General features: G+C 40.6%; 1 protein-coding gene across 3 annotated transcripts in view; it reads left to right on the top strand.

The window, feature by feature from the left end:
- ITGA8 (integrin subunit alpha 8) overlaps positions 1 to 20,916 on the top strand; it is a 182,598-nt gene that overhangs the window by 128,869 nt on the left and 32,813 nt on the right. For all 3 annotated transcript variants that reach the window (XM_024116380.2, XM_028495241.2, XM_024116382.3), the window contains exons 24-26: positions 5,651 to 5,756; positions 8,000 to 8,158; positions 18,480 to 18,608. In XM_024116380.2, coding sequence (XP_023972148.1) covers positions 5,651 to 5,756; positions 8,000 to 8,158; positions 18,480 to 18,608 — 394 coding nt within the window. The remainder of the gene's footprint in view (positions 1 to 5,650; positions 5,757 to 7,999; positions 8,159 to 18,479; positions 18,609 to 20,916) is intronic.

A 20,916-nucleotide genomic window follows, 5' to 3' on the forward strand; every position in this document is an offset into this window, starting at 1 on the left:
TTGGCGGGGGTGGAGGAGGGTGCGTTCCATAACATAGGTATGATTGATTGATTGACCACTTAATTGATCTCAGTCTCCAGGATGACTGAGATGATGTGACCAAACACCCCATCCTGAATCACTCTGTTGGTCTTTCTGGTGTGAGCCACTCCCACCCCCAAAAAACCAAAGATACTCCTTCCTCTCGAGCATAAAATTTTGAGAGCAGAGAGGTTACCTCTCAGAAGCTGAGGGCAAAGGCCAGACCTCTTTGAGGGCAAGGTTAAACTGTTTACTGCCTAGTTTTGCCTTTTATTTCTTTTACTTTTTCTTTTCTTACTGCATAGACTATGACTGCCAGTGAAAGATTGAATAGAAGTGGTAAAAGTAAAAGGTAAAGCCTTGCCTTGTTGACAGACCCTAGCTTGATCTTAAGGAGAAAACATTCAGTCTTTTACCATTAAGTCTGATGTTAGCTGCAGAGTTTTTATAGATGCCTTTATTAAGTTGAGAATGTTCCCTTTTTCCTAGTTTTCTTAACCATTTCTGACACGAAGGTGTATTCAGTTTTATCAAATGTGTTTTCTGTGTCTATGAAGAGGATTAAATGATTTCCCCTTTTTGCCCATTGAAGTGGCGACTCGGTTAATTTTTGTTTCCGAATTTTAAACCAAAATTGCATTCTGGGCAAGAAGCACACTTAGTCATGATAATTAGCCTTTTTATATATTGTGGGATTCAATTTCCTAAAATTTTGTTAGTGACTTTTGCATACATGATGGGAAATATTGATCTGTAGTTTTCTTTTCTTACAATTTTGTTCTGATTTTGGTGTCAGGAGGATGCTAGCTCCTAAAAATGGGATGGAAGTATTCACCCATCTTCTCTATTTTCTGGAAGAGTTTGTGTAGAATTGGTATTATTTCTAACTTAAATATATAGTAAAATTCACCAGTGAAGTCATCTGAGCCTGGAGTTTTGGGGTTTTTTTTTGGGGGGGAGTGCTTTTTGTTTTTGTAGGAAGGTTTTTAACATTCCATTGCATTCTTAGATATAAGGCTATTCATATTATCTATTTCTACTTGAATGGGGTTTGGTAGTCTGTCTTTCAAGGAATCATCTTTCAAGAATCATCTAAGTTGTTACATGTTTTGGCATAATTTTCTCTCATTTTCCTTTCAAAGCCTGTAGGACCTCTAGTGGTTTCCCCTCATCATTCCTGATATTGGCAACTTGAACTTCTATTCCCTTTAATTTTCCTTAGTCAATCTGGCTAGTGTTTAGGGATTTTTCAAAGAACCAGTTTTTGTTTCATCGATTTTTCTTTCTTTTTTTTCCGTTTTATTTGTTTGTTTGTTTTACTTTTGTTTTTGTTTTCTATTCCATTGGTTTCTACTTTTGTCATTATTATTTTTTTCTTTCTGTTCATTTTGGGTTGGATTTTCTCTTCTTATTCTAGTTCTTCTATGTAGAATTAGAGACTTTCTTCTTTTCTTATATAAGCATTTAGTGCTATAAATTTCCCTGTAATATTATTTTAGCAGCATAATGTTGGGTTTTCATTATAACTCAGCTCAAAATGTTTCCCAGTTTGCTTTGTAATTTCTTCTTCAACTCATGAGCTGACTCATAGGAAGTGACTTGTTTGATTTAGAGATATTTGGAGCTAATCTAGATGTTTCATTTTTGTGCATTTCTCATTTAATTCTGCTGTCCCTCTTGATGAGAAAAACACTATATAAAAAAATCAGAGAAGAAAATACAAGCATTATTTTATTACCATCTTATTTTGATATCTTTTTAAAACTTACTATCTTATTTTTACTATCTTATTTTGATATCTTTAAAAAACTTACAACTAGTGTATATGAAATTTTGTCTCTTTCTTTAAGCTTAGCTTATCTTTGTTTTGCTTACCAAAAATAAATTGAAACTGTTTCTTAATTCCAAAATAAATTTTAGTCCAAGTCATCTAAGTGCTTAATTTAACTGTATTTATTCTCACATATCCATTTTAAAAGATTAATATTTTAATTATATTTCTGCCATCACTTATGACACCAGTGTTTCTAAGTAAAAAAAGAAGGAAACTTTCTATTTGTTTTACCAATGATCAAAACAGGTAATTAAAATTGGGTTTCTCATGTAGGTGCAGTTATTTTCATTGCTAGATTAATATCCAACAATTTTCCACAGTTTATTCTCTAAGATAAAGGGTTTTTTTAACCATTTTGCAAAGTAAAGCTCTTTCCTCCAAGTACTCAGCAAAAATATTTGTTCCAATGTTTAATTCTTCAAGGAGAAAACAGCTAGCGTGTTGAAAATCTTCCATGTTCAGTCTTCAGGAAAATCTAATGTTCTTCTTGGCCAATGGTGTTTATTCCAACATATTTTATCTAATAATTCTTTTCTAAAATCTACTGTTGTTTTTATAATTTTAAAAATGAACTCAAATGGATTTATTTCTTCGAATGGGGGGAAAAAAAGTATTGCAAATTGTCCCATTTGTTTCAAAGCCAGATAATGTCAACACTGTCTTTAAGCAGATTTACACATCATTTGTTGGTACAAAGGATTAATTTAGCATATACCTGCAGAGAAGTAAATTTGGCTATAAGAGGCAGCACACATAGTATTGAGCTCACAAAGAGTAATAAAACTGTGTCCTTGATAAACAGCAAGGTCCTACTGTATAGCACACAGAACTATATTCAATATAAACTATAATGGAAAAGAGTATGAAAAAGCATATATACATATACACACACACATATATGTGTAACTGAGTCACTCTTGCTGTGCACCAGCAACTAACACAACACTGTAAATCACACACAGAACTATCTATATTCAATACAAACTATAAAAAGAGTATGAAAAAGCATATATACATATACACACACACATATATGTGTAACTGAGTCACTCTTGCTGTGCACCAGCAACTAACACAACACTGTAAATCAACTACACGTCAATAAAAAAAATTCTTAACAAAATAAAAATAAATTGTATCCTTGGGAAAATAATCAGCACTGAGTGGGTTTGTGTTAAGAGAGACTGCAATCATGGATAACCAAGATTTACATAGATACTGTCTATAGCAGGTATAGCCAACCTACACATTATTGTTCCATACAATAAATGATAATCTTTGCTATTTGGGACTAACAGGGATTAGAAATGGAATTATGAAAATAGGGCTCACACCACACAACCAAATCATTAGATTTGAACTCCCTGATAACATATAAACTTTAACTTGTAAAAAAACGAATTCCTTGCTTGCGCTTAAATCCCCTCCTCATATCCAGTGTTACCACTGAGTACCCCAGTCTTATTACTCGAGGGTCTCCGTGGAATAACGCTCTGTCTCAGAATGTGAAGACCATTCAGTACGGGTTGTTAGGTTACGACACTGGCTGTACCTCTTAGGCTAATTAGTTGTTCACATTCTCTTTTTTTTTTTTTGCCTCACTTGCTATCTTCTTTCTTAATAACTTTGCAAACAATAAACAATGTTTCACTTATATAGTTGGGAATCTTTAGGGAGCCATTCTTTGTCTGTGGTTTCCCCAGATTTGAAAAGGTCTTAGAGGATATATAACTGATTTTTGTGAGCCATACTTTTTGAATTTTTCCCATGCCCTGTGATAGACTGTGTATTTCTTTATAGATTTCTATTTGATTTTGCTACACAAATGGGCCAGGAAGTTTCTTTAAGTTGTGTTTACTAAAACCACTGCAACCTAATGGCCCCCACAGAGCACTGTAAATTGGAAATAGAGCGAACAGTGCTTAGTAAACCTGAGCCCTCGTCTTCACGTGCAACCAACCCCCTCCCCTTTTGGTCGTCAGTTTTATTTTCATGTATAAAATGAGGAGGTTTGAGTACATTGTCTCCACAGTACCTGCCAAGGTCTAAATTTATGACTCTCTGGTCCTAGGAAATTTATGACCAGTGCTACAGGATTCATGACCATAGGAATAAACATTTTCAGAGGAAATGGGCTCAGCTTCTATTCTGTATTTTTTTTCTTTTCTATACCAAAATAAATAAAGTTTCCCTAGAGCCTCACAACGGATGTAGAGCATGGAACCAACTGTCTGTGGCTAAACTGAGAGCAAAGTAAAGCTTTGGGTGGTGAGGTTGTCAAGATCCTTTGGGAATAGAAGCCCAAGCTCTCTGGGCATCCCTCTGATGAAATCACCCTGCCATCTTCTCTCCTCCTCACCACGTCCCCTATGAGTGATCCAAACTTGGTTTAATCAAATCAAGTCAGAAAGGGGAGCGTGGCATAATCACAAACTGATCCACAAGTAGAAAACGGTAAAGCATCAGTCCAGAAGGCTGTGCTCTGCACTTTTTAGTTACTAGCGGTATATGAAGGATGAATGCAAAGGGCTTTACAATTTAGAAACATTTCTGTGGGTTGTCAGTTTAAAAAAATGGACGTCTCCCATCCACCCCTAGGAGACAATGAAGCCAAATTAACTTTGACCAAAAGCATTTGACATGTTTTCCAATCATTTGTGGTGTACAACCCAGGGTTTTATCAAAATTTTCCAGATGAGGAAATAGAGACACACAGAAATTAAACTATTTGCCCCAGGGTCAGAATTTAACCCAATGCATTTTGCTTTCTGCTTTAGAAAGACATTACCCAAAAGATAACATCTGAAGTTGCTAAAGGCTGTGCTAATTACTGGCTGTTCTTAAAAGGGCATTTAAGACTTCAGATTGCCAAGAGACGTTTTCTGTTGAAGTTAGCTGAAGGTCTGAGAATTCTTTTAAAGATACCTTTTACCTAAAAACTGCTAGAAAGCATTGTTTTGGGGGAATTATCCTTTTTAAGATTATATAACAATAACAATTTAGTTTGCAATCAATTTTTAATATGGAATAATGCCACGTGCTCCCTTTCTAGGTGTAAATAGCAGACAAAAATACCTACGTAACAAGTTAATACCCTACTTACGTGATTCTACCATGTAACTCTCACATTCTCTCACTCTGTCTCACGCTTTCAGTTATCTATAAAATAACTCTAGAACTTGATCAGGCTTTATTTTGGCTCTGGGCCTGGCCTTGTGCGAGGTATGCCTGCGTTCATGGAAAGCCAGAGAAATCGAAGAAGGAGAAATATACAAGTGGCCACTTTTCCACGCTGAAGTAGTTAACTAGAAACGGTATTTCGTCACAACTGGACATTTCACACACCACACAGAATGCTAGATTTTTATCCACAAAAATGTCCCATTTCTTGATATGGCATAAAGCATGGATTATAGATCCTGTACACACACACGCGTGCACGCGGACGCGCACACACACACTTACACAGGGTCTGTAGATAGATGTATGTATTTACGTATGTATAAGTGAAATGACCCATCTCGGCTCAGGCATGCTCTCTGCTCTGCCCCCTAGTGCCCAAGAGAGGAGATGCTATAAAATAGTCAATCTCTGAGCTAGAGACCAGTTGTTTCAGACCCCTACCTATTAGTGATTTTGCTGAACAAAACTTTCACTCCTTTTTTCCTTGCGGGAAGTATCTATTCAAATAAACTGACAGTCACTCTTTGCCGCCGCTGTTAATGTACTCCACACAAGTGAAGCGTCCTTTACACGTGCCAACACCAGCCACTGACGTCACATTCCATGTTTCAGGGTATCCCACCCTCCGCAGATCGTCCTGCCCATTCGTAACTGGGAACCGGAGGAGGAGCCCCGCAAGGAGGAGGGAGTTGGACCACTGGTGGAACATATTTATGAGGTAGCCGTTGTCTCTGTTGAAACTGTGTTCAGGGTTTGTTCTTACGCTCTTTAGTAATAATAAAAGACACCAGTCTGAGGTCGGAGCTGTTTATATCCTGCCTAGATTTGTCCTCGTTTGCTGTCATATTGCAGTGCGTGCTGGGAGTGTCCTGTTAAGTAACCACTCTACGGTCACTTGCTTTTTAGTGGCAAGAGCCATGATACAGTGAGAAACATTTTGTCTCGTTCCTGTTCATTTTTAAATGCTCTTTATTTCCTCTCTTTTAATGTTTGGACAGCCTATGTCTAAAAATGACTAGCTCCCTAGACTTTATTTCACTTCTTCCTACATTTTCAGCTCTTTTTAAAACCCACCCACCTCTTAAACTAAAGGGTCACCAACCAGAAGTTACCAGACAGAGAAAACTGTACGGATTATTCACAATTGTATCCCCCCCAAATGCATATATAATGTGGGTGGATGGTAGATAGATAAGAATAATTTTACTGTTCATTCGACTAACCCCAATCAGACATGTATCTTATTCTGAGATTTAAAATAGTCCATTGATTTTTCAGAAGCAAACCAGGAGCTCCTGATAAAGCCCTGATGATCTGATCCCACTTCAAGTGTTCAATTGTTTATAGGGAAAGAGCTTTGTGAACACAATATATGAAACATTTAAATTTTTTTATAGTTAGAAACCAAGATATAGTGGAGGGTTAGTTTAATAGTTGTTCTTTTTTTTTTTTTTTTTTAATAAAGTAAATGCTATCAGTGGAGAACAGTTTTTCCTGTTCATCTTCAAGGGGCCAGGAATGGAAATCTGGTGAAAATGATGTTCCAGGCCATTTTCTGTGTGAGGTTCCTTCTTGGTTAATGCTTCCTATCCCTTTCTTGTGTCACGCATGCCGCTGACCCAATAATTCTGTGACTTTCATCTCAAGCTACAAGGGACATGAATAGCATTCTCTAAGGATAACAATAAAGCCATTTCAAAACTGATGAGCTGTTTACATATATGGGGAAGAAGCATCAGCTCCTGTGCAGTGTCAGCATGAAAGCCTCTGCCATCTGCCCAACCTGTGGTCCAGAATCAGAAGCCCTGTCCAAAGCTGGACCAAAGCTTTGGCTTACGCTCTCTTGATAACAAAAGGATAACACAGTCCCCAAGGCCATTCAGATTAAGAACCTAGCTGGAAGAAAAATTATTGTCAAATAATTTATTAAACCTTGTGTGCACTAGTTTCTCCTTAAGAATGGTGAAATTTTAAAGTCGGAAAACATTCAAACTCAATCTTTTCAGGGCAGCCCTGTTTCTAATCTGAGCAAAATGGATCATAAAATTTTAGGGTAATAACCAGTAGTGCCAAAAGCAATCGTTGAACGTTTCTTACAGGCTAATCTCTTGTCTCAAAATATACTTTTATCAAAGGATGCCATGTGGCTTTGATAATATGAATTAAACAAGCCACCTAATAAGCAAAACCAATTATAAATTGTTTTATGGATCATTACAGTTGTCAGAACTGTGAAAAAAAAAAAGGACAAAAGGTCCCAGCTACCTTTGAAGTGAATTTTTGAAAACCACAGTAAATTTAAATCCACTTAATGTTTTGTGTCCTGCAAGCTGTTTTGTGTCCTGCAAGTATAGGATTCTTGTGTTCGAAATGTTCATCTCCTTATGCACTGTGGCCTTTCTTTCCTTGAGATTCGTTGATTAAAACAGAAGGAGCTCAGCTTTGAAATGCACACTTGAAGTGAACTGTGGTGAGCCCGGGCCATCGCTGGTATTTGATGGATAGCCATTTTTCCAGAGGGTGAGAGAAAGTGCATCGCATATGGTTGCAATTGACAAATCAGTAGTCGGGAAAGGGGCAGATTTCAATGTAAAGAAAGAATAACCAAGTTTAGAAAGCATATAATTAAAATGGCATTCCTAGCACTGTGATTAGATTAATATAAATGTAAGGTAAACTGCACAATTATCAGACATGGTGAATCTGGTCTTTGCAAAGGAACTCTACCCTTAGAGCTTCACAGATTGAATCGTCTTCTCTCAGCATCAGCTCATCTTGCTTTTAGAACTCCTCTTGCTCATAGAGACTCTGTCTTCCTATTTTCATGGTCAAAGTCCATATTTTGGCTTTGACTTAAAGCCAAAATAAATGCTTCTTTAGAAGAGGTCCAGAGTCTATGGAGCTTGATTTTCATCTTGCTGCCTTGTGCTAACCATTCCATCATGTGTTCCTTGCTTGTAGCTGCACAATATTGGACCAAGCACCATCAGTGATACCCTTCTGGAGGTGGGCTGGCCCTTCTCTGCCCGGGATGAATTTCTCCTCTACATTTTTCATATTCAAACTCTGGGACCTCTGCGATGTCAAACAAATCCTGATATCAACCCACAGGATATAAAGGTAAGGAGCCTTGTCTAAGCAGCAGCTTTGCTCTATTTTTCATGGTAAGGAGAAAATACAAACAGTGGCTTACTAAAAATAAAAAGCAAAGTAATTATGTTACTTCAGTGATAATTGATCAGATCTTTGCTTTTACTTTTATAGGTAAAATACCAGATCTAACTTAAAATATCACTCCTAGAAAACTTCAGTTTCTCCTGGTTTCATTGCTCATGGTAATCTGTCATTCATTTAGCCTCTTTCAAAATTACCTCTTACATATGGTTTGACTAGCAGCATGACTAAACCCAAATCAGAAATAGACCCCATGTCATGTTTTGGAGAATTTGTACAAAATGCTATTTATAAAGTCTTTTTTGGTATAGTGCCAAAAAACATAAGGATCTTTTGCCAAAATGGGCTTTTCCAGATGTTGCCAATAGCAAGTAGTGAAATGCGATAATTTGCCAAAGGCCATCTCCATGCCCTGAGAACCCCCAGCTTACAGAGGCGCCTAGGTCAGGGCTTCTCAAACTCTAAGCGCATCCGAATCACCTGGAGGTCTCTGTAAGACACAGGGTCTGGAGCGGGTCTGAGATTCTGCCTCTCTGCAGACCCCCGACCCCATCACCATCTGCTGGTTTGTAAGTCACACTTGCACTACCCAGGACCTCGGGCATCCACGGAGCTGATTCTGTCCAGATTAAAACCCAAATCTGGCTTTGGGTTCCTTCTGGGAAGGAAAGAAATTAATGAGTGTAAGCCCTTGAAAATATCACATTTGAATGAAAAAAAAAAATCCCTTGTTAATGAGATGTTGTCCTCAAAAGAGAACTTCATTAACACTCTCTAGTACTGGCAGGGACACGATGTCTCCATTATCAATGGAGCAGAGGGCGGGCTTTGGGAAATACTAATTCAATCATCCGGAACGCAGGTCCGCCTCTGTCCTCAACCAGTGGCGCTGGGGCACTGACATTATGAAAGGATTTCTTCTTCAACCCAATATGCCTTTTATTCAAAGAGAGGAAGGTTAAAAGGGGGTCCAGTATTCATGGATTTGTGGGGCAACAAGTCTCATTCTTCATGGGGAACCAATAAATAAGGCCACTTGTATTCCACAAAATTATTTAAAATACTTCCTCCTTGGCATCCTTCCCCCGCCCCACCCCATTTCCTCTCTCTTTGTTCTTCATTGAGATAATTTTAACATCTTCAAGGACAGTAGCTTATTAGAAAAATAGTATCTTTAAATGTTAATGGATAACATCTAAGTAATGAAAACGTTCACATCTCTTGTTCTGCAGTTACCTGAGACCCTATTTCAGTCCTGAGACTCTTGGAGCACATGATTATGCAGAAGGTTTCTAACTCTCTTTGAGTGTAATGCTTAGTGTGTATCTGACACTATTTATATATGTTTGTATATATTATGTAACTTGGTGCACTGTGTTGGTGGTGAGTTAGTTTTTTCTTTGTTGCAGTTTAACAAACGTTTACACTGGCTGGAATGGTACCAATAGATAACTAGCCTTAAACACTGGCAGATTTGTGCAAACTGGGCGGGAGTATGTCCCCATTACCTGCATTCCCTGCTAGCCAGTTATTTCTTAAAGTATAGACTTTGATTAAAAATCTTTCTGAGGCTAGTACTTTTTTTTTTTTTTTTTGGTGGTATGCGGGCCTTCCTCTGCTGTGGCCTCTCCCGTTGCGGAGCACAGGCTCCGGACGCGCGGGCTTAGCGGCCGTGGCTCACGGGCCCAGCCGCTCCGCGGCACGTGGGAGCCCCCCAGACCGGGGCGCGAACCCGGTTCCCCTGCATCGGCAGGCGGACGCGCAACCGCTGCGCCACCAGGGAAGCCCGAGGCTAGTACTTTTTAAAATGCAACTCAGTTATGCTTATTTTATAAAACTCCATCTGTAGAAACTGAATATAAGATTTGATTACAACAGAAAGTAAGAGCACGCTAAAATAACTAAGTATAACAAGTCGTGAATTCTTGAAATTCTGAATTCATGGAAAACTTGAAATGTTACTACTTTCAGGTCCTCAAAGTACTTTTACCTATATTTAACAAGTATGACCCAAAGAGTCTAAATGAGCTTTTATCAATAAATAGATTTGAAAACTTGATAATCAATTTTTATATGAGTAGCTGTAAACAGTTGAGAGTACTTGGAAATTACTTTCCTCTTAAGCTATTAAATCGTTTCTTGGTGAAGTCACTATTAACTTACTTGGCAATTTCTTTCTTTCTGGATAATGCAAAGCTAAACAGTCTATTCTTTGTCTTAAATATGAATTGGAAATTAGCAAATTATTTATTATATCTTGTTGTTGTCAAAAGAATAGGCCGGGTAAACTTTTAAATCTCATATCGATTTCAGATTCTTGCATCAAAGCTAACTGCCAGGGTTTTTTTTTTAAATTGGAGTATAGATAGTTTTATTTTAAACTATCTAATTTTTTTTAGAAACTTAGTTCTTTAACTGGGGAGCAGAGAGGAGGTGGATATGGTGTAAGGAAAAAGGAGACAAATATATTCGCATAGGCAGAGTCAAACCACAGAAATATATTCGCATAGGAAGGGTCAGACCACAGAAATATATTCGCATAGGAAGGGTCAGACCACAGAAATATATTCGCAGAGGTAGGGTCAAACCACAGAAACATATTCGCATAGGCAGGGTCAAACCACAGAAATATATTCGCATAGGCAGAATCAAACCACAGAAATATATTCGTATGGGCAGAATCAAACCACAGAAATATATTCGTATAGGCAGAATCAAACCACAGAAATATATTCGCACAGGCAGAATCAAACCACAGTATTAAATCTTACCTCTGGGTGGACGAATGTACAACTCCTTACTATATGGTTCTACAATTTCTTTATGAGTAGAGGGATAGGTGGTGAGTGTCTCTAAAACCTCTGCATCTACAAGTCTTTTCTGAGGATGCTGCAGTCTCCACTGGATCAGCCACCAAAATGTCCCAACCATGGACCTATCAGAGGAGGAACCACCACCTCAACTTTCTGAAATTTCTTCCAGAGGATTTCCAGAGTTCCCCACCATGTTTTCCTCTTCAGCCATTCAGCTGACTTCCTTTCACAAAAAATCCCTTCCTCCTGTGTTCACATACAATTTTTTTAGTCCACTTCTCCGCCCATGTATAGTCTCACTTTTATCCACTTACCACAGAAAATAGCTCTCTCCTTCACTGACTCTTTCCAACTCTCACAAGTTCTCAGGAGATTGGCTTATGAATTAGAAACCATCAGATTTCCTCTGAAACATTTTCTAGGCCACCCACTTTAAGGAACCAGTGCCCCCAACTCTAAAACCTTTGAAATTCCCCAGATATCCTCTGCAGAATCTCCACAAGGCTTCACTCTAATTAAGTCTATCAGCATTTAATGTAATGTACTTAACACAACCATTTTTTTCCTATTTTTAAAAATTACTCATGTAGCAACTGCCCTGGCTTTATTTTTTATTGCAAATACTTAGTTGTATGCATCAAAGCCATACTGCGGATAAAGTAGATTTTCTCGTGGGCTGGCCCGAGAACTGAATCACCATTTAAAACATCATTTCTAAAGAGAAAGGTATTCTGAGAGCCAAACATCTAGCTGAAAACCTTCTGAAATACAACCCACCTATAAATCAAGTATGCCTTCCAAATGCACTCTCCTCGCTGCAGCCTCCAAGTGCAAGTAGGCCTGAGCGGGTTCAGTTCTAACAGGAAGTGTACTGTTTGGTTATCCCATCAGTTACCCGAATGTCCACAAGGTCTGAAGAGGAGACACTGACCACGTTGGAAAGCCACCACCATGTCCGTGTTCTCCTAAGACCCGTGGCTGTCTTAGGAGAAAGTGGGCACAAGATCTCACCCACATCCTACTCATTTGTCACCCAAGTACAGAGCATTGACAACTAAATTAGGGTTGGGGGCAGGGAGGACACATTAAGAAGGGCGTGAGGTTTTTATCTGTAAGTGCTTTGCCTCACGTTAGCCTCCGCGGGGACCCACTCGCCTGCTTTCTGACACTGTTCAAACGTCTGAGCATGGGGGTGGAAAGAAGCTCGGGGAGACGATGGGCTTCAGGAAAAGCTTGAATGAGGTGCACAGCCCCTTGCGGAGTGCAGCTCAAGCAAGCATGAGGGGTGGCACTTGGGAGTGCCACTGTCACCCCAGCTTTCACTCCCAACTCCAATGAAAAGGCTGTGGGCTCTGGTTTTCTGTTCCTCCCATGATAGTTCCACTTCATTTCTCTGTCTTCTACAAGCCTGGGGGCGGAAGCAGGTGGCCGTGAAGTTTCTACTTCCAGACTGCATGGTCTAGGGCAGGGACAGAGGGTTTGGAGGCGGCCATTTCCCCACATCCTACCACGTGAAATATTTTGAAACCTTCAACTGTCTGTGGCATTCCAACCAATCCATTAAATCTAATTCGTTCCAGATCCTTCTTGGAATAAAATTTTAGAATTGGGTAAAGTATTTCTCAATTATTCTAAAGGCAGTAAAATAATGATTTCAAACTACCAATTTTCTTATTTTGGTGGACTCTATCCTAGGGTTGGGAGAGTCCTTCAAACAGGCTACGATCTCTCGATAAGATGAAGTTGAAAAAGTAAACACGATCAAGGAACCAAATCTGCATAGAGAGTAAAGAATTTTTTCAATTGGCAAGATTTTGTCAGGAACAGCCAAGTATGAGATGCTGGGACACAGAGCTACGGATTGTAAGCTAGTGCCCGGAGAGGAAGACAGACAAGGTGGTCAAATCCAACCTGCGTTAAGATCACAGTAGAATGTTCTGGGGCTAAGTTCAAGAAAGGAGAATCCTGAGGTAAAAAAGATCTGACGGGGACTGGACTAGGACAACTGATAGCAAGAGAGAAAGCCAAGGTATGAAGAACTGTCTTTGGAGCCATGGAAAGCAGGAAGTTACCACTGAGAACTGATCTCTTGAACAAGACCATTCCCACAGGAAGTCCAAATTGCAACCAGAGAGTGCAGACATGGAAAGCAGAAATGCAGAAACTGTTCATCAGGGATTATAGCCCTGCAAATTGCCTTTTTAAATCAGACAGTGGCTTGGCAAACTTGCATAGTTTTGTCTTATCCTTCAGAGAATTTTCTTCCTTCATAACTGCCTCTGTCTGCTACCGCTTCTTGTTCATTCAGAGTGCAGGACACTTGGTACTTCGTAGGTCAGCAGCTCCCAGCCCACTTTCTCTCTCTCTGTCTCTCTTTCCCTCTCTCGCCGCTGCCCTCCCCTCCCCCTCCCTCTCTCCTCTCTCCCCTGCTCCCTCTGATAGAGGAATTTCATTCACCTGTTACTTACAACACTCCCTGTAGTAGGTGTTACTTATCACGTTACCAATTTTCAGCCACCAAAGACAGTATACTTTCTGAGGTCTATTTCTCTTTTCCTTATCGTCTCTTTAAGATGGTCTTCAAGTTCTCATGTACATTTCAGAATGTAAAAACGTGTCCAACAACTAAGCTTCAGAATCACCAAAGGAGTGAATTGATTCTTTCAGTTATGCGTTGCATGAACTGTTCAGGAGGTTAAAAAACAGTTGTTTTTTTCTCTCCCAACAAATCCTGAACATTTATGTCTTAAAGAAAATGACATGGTGGACCGACCCCTTGGACTTGTCTCTGTTTCGATTGAATTACAGACAAAGTGTCACAGGAGAGAAGGGCACCGCCTTCTGTGGACTATAGGAATATCTGAAATCCAAAGGCAAATGACAAACAAGTTGAAAAAATAGTATGTGTTGCGTCTGTTTGGATTCACAGAGCCCTTAATCTAATGTCACCCAACTCTTTTCTTCCAAAGCTGCATTTCCGACTGCACTGCACATTCCAGCCACACAGTATCCCTTTAATCTGTACATTTCAACCTAGACTAGAGTAAGAGTTTGTGAAGATTTATGAAAAGAGAAAACTCCTGTTGGGGTCAGATTCTGACTAGCAGCTGGGAAGACAGCCATATTGCTAACAATTGTTTCCTTTTTGCAGAAAGAAGCAATTTTCATGTTTGTTCTAAAGAAGATACATGAGTGTTTACCACCAGCTTCCATAGCACTTAGCAAACATTACCCTGAACTGAAAGTCCGCTTAACATAGGCGCTAAGGGGCCAGCCTCCCTCACCCCTAAGGGTTTCAGATTCAGGAAAAAGTTGACTTACGGGTTCATGATCCACTGTGAAACAGGCTCTGAAAATTCATCTGGAAAATAGCCTTTAACTAACTGTTTACATTTCTTGGATAACTTCTACCTTGTTTTGGGGGTTGTATTTTGTTTTGTCCTTTGAAATAATTTCTGGAATGCCATTTGAGAAAACTGTGTTGCGAGCCATTGGAAGACTTTCTGATGATGGTGTTTAAGCCTGGGGTTGTTCCTCTGTTTGTAAAACAATGTCACTAAAAGAAAGAAACACATTTTATCAACCAGCCCCTGCTGTGTCATGTTCATTCTCTAGCTCAGAGAAAGTCCTTTGTTTTACCGAGACCACTTAGAAATATTTGTGAGAAATGGTACACCAGGGGCCACCACAATAGGCTGTGTCATAACTTTATCTGTACACAAGCTGCATCTGATATGAACACACAGGAAGTTGAAGAGCTTTCTTCTCTTTGGGCTATTATTTTACTACAGCTACTACTACTACTACTACTACTACTACTACTAGGCTATACCTTGGGAATAAAAAATATTCCCTAGTTCTTTCCAGCATCTCTGCTCTATAGTTTGGTTACTTACAAAGTTAACATGTCTCCCAGTGACCTATTAAAAAAAGAAGAAATTGGACATAACAAATCTCAAAGCAAAAATTACACACACACACACACACACACACACACACAGAGTGTATGATGGAAAACGTATAAGGGAATCTTAAAGATTTCCACAATTCTGAATTTTCTGTCCAAGCTCAAGTTTTAATCTTACTCTCTAAAGGTTTCTCTATCAGATTCTCCACCATTGAGTATCCCTGAGCTAACTCATGGCTCACCTGCCATTGTCCTGGAATACTGCAAAGGCCACGGGGCTGACCCTCACCCCATTCCCAGGCACCTCATCACCCCAGTACTCTGAACATCACCTCTAGCTACCTGACCTCTGAAATATTCAGTTCAGCATCCAAGACTCTAAATCAATCTCCTGTTTTTCTATTTTTCTCACTTCCTTTCTCCACTAGCCCCTTTCTTCCTTGATATGAAAACCTTCTCTGAGTCAGTTCACCCACCCGATTCCCAAGGCTGCCGTTGGCCATGCTTTCTTTCCTGCCAAGCCTGGAATCCACGATGAGCTGGTTAAAACATTCTTGTACCAGCTCCCTTACTTCGCCTCCCTTGTCCTCTATCCTTTCCGAGTCCCTGCACCCTCCCAGATTTTGGCTTCTGTACCACTTGGCCTGCGGGCCTGCTGCAGACCGAGGGCGGCTCGTGCTTACTGGGCCGCAGCATCTGCAGACTCCCCTCTGCCATCTGATGGCCTCTCCCTCCGGCTCTCCTCACCGGCTTCGCCAGACCTTCACTCCTCTCCCCGTACCTCCTATCCAGTCTCTGGAACATCACTACTATTAGCAGGTGACCTTAAAGCGAGACAGTCTTCAAATGACCCATTTCCCATCCCGATTCCCTCCTCGGCGCCCGCCTCCCGCACACACTTACACCTTCCAATCGTCGCTCCCTCATCCTTAGCTCCTCTCCAGCACTTTCAGAGGAAAGTTCTTCTCCCAGTTCCAAATTTAACTTTGCTGCATCGACTATTCCCCCTGTTTCCTGTATCTGCAACCTCCTCTCTACTAGCTCCTTCCTTGGAGCCTATAAAGTTACTTAAATTTCCTCCATCTTCAAAACAAACAATAAGCGAGTAACTTGCCTCTGTATCCTCTTCCAAGAACGGATTTCTTTTCCCTTCCATTGTTAGCCAAGTTTGCTACCCCTACTTCCTTATTTCTCTTTTACTCTTATTATAATTTTTTTGGTTTTCATCTTAAAAGGTACTAAACGTCCATCATAGGAATATATCAGGCAAGATGTTTTTTGTGGGGTTTTTTGGTGTTTTTTTGTTTTTTTTTTTTTTTGCGGTGCGCGGGCCTCTCACTGCTGTGGCCTCTCCCGTTGCGGAGCACAGGCTCCGGGCGCGCAGGCCCAGCGGCCACGGCTCACGGGCCCAGCCGCTCCGCGGCACGTGGGATCCTCCCGGACCGGGGCGCGAACCCGCGTCCCCTGCATCGGCAGGCGGACTCTCAACCACTGCGCCCGCAGGGAAGCCCGAGATTTGTACTTTTTGATCCCCTTCACCCATTTCACCCACCACTGACCCTCACCTCTCACAACCACCAATCTATTCTCTGATAAGTTTGTTTCGTGATTTATTTTGGTTTTGTTCTTTTAGATTTCACTTGTAAGTAAGATCATAAGGTCTTTCTGTGTCTTATTTCACTGAGCATATTGCCCTCAAGGTCCATCCGTGTTGTCACAATGGCAGGATTTCCTTCTTTTTTATGGCTGAATAATTCTGCATTGTATATCGTTGTATATGTTTAGCACAATTTCTTTGTCCATTCATCCGTTGGTGGACACTTAGGTTGCTTCCAGGTTTGGCTATTGGAAATAGTGTTGCACTGAACATGAGTGCAGATAGCTTTTCCAGTTAGTGTTTCTGTTTTCTTCGGGTAACTATCCAGAAGTGGAGCTGCTGGATCATATGTCCATAATCTCTTAAGTGACAAATTCAGTGAATCCTTTTAGTCCTAACCTTTCTTTATTCCTCTGCAGGATTTAGCATTCTTAGTCACTTATTTTTCATTGATTTTCTTTTCTGCTACATTCTTTTGGTCAAGCAAGTCCCTGAAGCCAGCCCAGGCTTAAGGGGGGGGATTAGACCCTCACCTGTCCATGGCAGGAAGAGCAGAGAATCTAGCCCGTTAGTCACTATTTTTGTAACTTTCTTTTCCTGAGGCTCCTGTAGAATCACACTTTCCTGGGTTGTCTCCTACATCTGATTTCCCCCCTGTGACTTTTCCCGGCTGGGTCTCCTTCCTCTCTCTCTCTTTTTTTTTTTTTTTCCGATATTTGTTGGGATGTTATACATGACTCTGTGCTTCTCATCTGACATTTTCTCATGGGGCAACTCAGACCAGCTGGCAGACAGTGACTGTTCAGCTTGACAGGTGCTGATGGAGAGCAGAGCCGTCATCTGGAACATCAGACAGGCCTCAGGGAATTAGCCTGGTGCGGGCAGGGGCGGAGGGTGGTTCTGCTTGCTGGGAAGCAGGATGCCCGGGCCTCTTGATGCGAAGGGGAGGCTGGAGCAGCGGGCAGAGGTCAGCATATAGAGGCCTGTGTCATACCAAGAAGCCTGGACTCTATCTTTCTGTTTATCCAGTAGATTTTTCTAGGTTCTTAGGACAAAATGAGCATTATCATTTCAGCTGCAGTGTAGGAATATCTTTTTTCATTCCACGGAGACGAGCGTACTAGGATTCTTCCTGTGACTACAAAAAAAAGACTGGGTAAAAGAAGATGTGCTGTCGGGGATGGGTAGTGGGGAGCAAAAAATTAGGTTTTATATTCAGTCGGTCTAAAATAAAGAATTTTAATGGGATACTATGTGTGATTTATTGGAATTCTCAAAATATTTATTTGGTGATCAGATACGGCCAGCACGGAGCCTGAGATAACAACGTAACTTCTGGAACACTTGCAAAACAAACTCAGGGCTGAAAACAAGCTCCATCATGGCACAGTGCTCACGTGGTGTGCTAGGGAAGAGTCATTTTCATTACAACACAGTTCTCTCCTGAGGGAGCTCTACTTAACAGCTACAGGGTTTGGGGCTCAGACACACCCAAGTCCTTGACCACATCTGGCTGTTTCCCCACCATCAGCACCTCACTTTTCTGCCACCTCAGGATGCATCTCACCACACAGAATGTTCCTCGGTTCCCTGATCGACAATGAGAGCAAAGTAATGGGAAAATGACAGCTCACGCTTAGAAAGTCACTTCCACCTTCTCTGCCCTTACGGGGAAATCACTTCTGCTTAAAATCTTATGCTTACAAAAATAAACTTTCCAGGAGTGCGCTCCCCGGGCTTCAGGAATTCCTATAATTGGAGAATGGAAAGGCTTGTTTGCTGCCAGTGTGGTGCATCTTGCTGATGCGTATGCTGCTGGTCAATGAGAACGGGTCTGAATTCTCAGGTGAACCATAGTCAAGAAAAAAAAAATTGCCTAGCACTCAAGGCTAATGAAAAGGTACCGAGCGCTCGTGTACCTGATGTGCTGTTTCTGCTCGCTGTTCGCAGCCCGCTGCGCCCCCCGAAGACACCCCCGAGCTGAGCGCCTTTTTGAGAAACTCCACCATCCCTCATCTGGTCAGGAAGAGAGACGTGCCTGCGCTGGAGCCTCACAGACAGAGCCCCGCAAAGATCCTGGTGAGTCGTCTCAGTGCGCGGATTTTGGATTGGACAGAATTCCCAAATGCACGTGGTTTTAACTTCAAGTACTGCTTTTCAGTCCCCTCCCACGCTCAGATATGCCCCAATGTTTGTCAGTACGCATTGTAGATGTGAAAGCAACTACTTTCTTTTTTTTTTTTTTTTGCAATATAACCTTTTCCCTCTTCTGAACCTGCCCTGGGGGCCACAAGAGAGAAATAACAATGAAAACATAAAAGGTGACCTTTCATGCATTTCGAGAAGACAAAGATTCAGTCGTCAGCCGGTCCACAGACACTGAACTGGTGAGAGTTTGAAGTGAGCCTGGAACACCGCCCATGCAGTGGGTCCTTGGGGTGTCACACTCCATTCGTGACTCTCAAAATTCTCTGCTCCAGTGGAAGAATCGAGAATGGTATTTGCAGATTTCCTGGGCCCAAAGCAGTGGGGTCTGTGGTGGATCTAGCCTGAGCTTAGTCAGCCCTGGACACATTCATGACTCAGCTTTGTTTTTTTTTTTGACCACGCTGCGTGTCATGCACGATTTTATCTTAGTTCTCGGACCAGGGATCAAACCCCTGCCCCCTGCAGTGGAAGTACAGAGTCTTAACCACTGGACTGAGAGGGAAGTCCCATGACTCGGCATTTTAGATTCCGTTTTCCCACTCATTCCAATGTGAATGTTAATGCCTTTGGTTGTATGTGTAAAAAAGGTTAAAATGTTGTGGTTTTTTTCAATGTATGTCTTTTTAAAAAATTTATGCCAGGCCTGACATATAATGAGTGTACTGTCTCAAGAATCTTTGATCACTGTAACAAACGATAACAAAACCTACATAATCTCCCAGCACTTCACAAGTAGAGACACATAGGGATGGGTAGGGCAAAAAGTAACCAAATATATAGAAAAACAGCAGTATAAAACAGAAGTTTTCAAGTCAGGATGACAGACTGAATACATGTATTTGCCTAGTTTTCTTCCCCAGATCCCACTGAAAAGACAATAAAAATTTAATTAGTGAAAATGTATGTCTTGAACATGCTCTGACATGTATTTATTTCATCTTGACCATACAAAAAGTTTCAAACACGGAAATGGCCACAAAGTGCAAGGAGCAAGACTAACATAATCAGTTAAACTTAAATCAAGAGAGGAACATTTATTATAATATTGATTGAAGTACCTGCAATTACATGGCAAAAAGCTATGGCAGTTGGCAGGTGTGACTCAAGTTCCTGTAAACTTTTATGGCACTGTAATATTTTTCAAAACGTAAGAGTAGGGACTCTATATGCTGTGCAGTTTAGGATAAATTAATAAAACTAATATTATTAGTTTTTAGAAGTTTCCAGGAAGAATGATAGAACAGAAAACAATGATTTAAGTTATGAGGTTGTAAGGTACAGCATGGTGACTACAATTGATAATACCGTACTGCATATTTGAAAGTTGCTGAGAGAGTAGAGCTTAAACGTGCTCATCACAAGAAAAAAAATTATGTAACTATGCGTGGTGATGGGTGTTAAGTAGACTTATTGTGGTGCTCATTTCACAATATGTACAAATATTGAATCATTTCATTGTATACCTGAAACTAATCGTGTTCTAGGTCAATTATACCTCAATTCCTTTTTTTTGAATTTTATTTTTTTTTATACAGCAGGTTCTCATAAGTTATCTATTTTATACATATTAGTGTATAAATGTCAATCCCAATTGCCTAATTCATCACACCACCGCCCCCGCCACCGCTTTCCCCCTTGGTGTCCATACGTTTTTTCTCTACATCTGTGTCTCAATTTCTACCCTGCAAACCGGTTCATCGGTACCATTTTTCTAGGTTCCACATGTATGCGTTAATGTACGATATTTGTTTTTCTCTTTCTGACTTACCTCACTCTGTATGACAGTCTCTAGATTCGTCCATGTCTCTACAAATGACCCAATTTCGTTCCTTTTTATGGCTGAGTAATATTGCATTGTATATATGTACCACATCTTCTTTATCCATTCATCTGTTGATGGGCATTTAGGTTGCTTCCATGACCTGGCTATTGTGAATAGTGCTGCACTGAACATTGGGGTGCATGTGTCTTTTTGAATTAAGGTTTTCTCTGGGTATATGCCCAGTAGTGAGATTTCTGGGTCAGGTGGTAATTCTATTTTTAGTTTTTTAAGGTACCTCCATACTGTTCTCCATAGTGGCTGTATCAATTTACATTCCCACCAACAGTGCAAGAGGGTTCCCTTTTCTCCACACCCTCTCCAGCATTTGTTGTTTGTAGATTTTCTGATGATGCCCAT

Source organism: Physeter macrocephalus, chromosome 11 (assembly GCF_002837175.3).
Source record: "Physeter macrocephalus isolate SW-GA chromosome 11, ASM283717v5, whole genome shotgun sequence".
Classification (NCBI taxonomy): Eukaryota; Metazoa; Chordata; class Mammalia; order Artiodactyla; family Physeteridae; genus Physeter; species Physeter macrocephalus.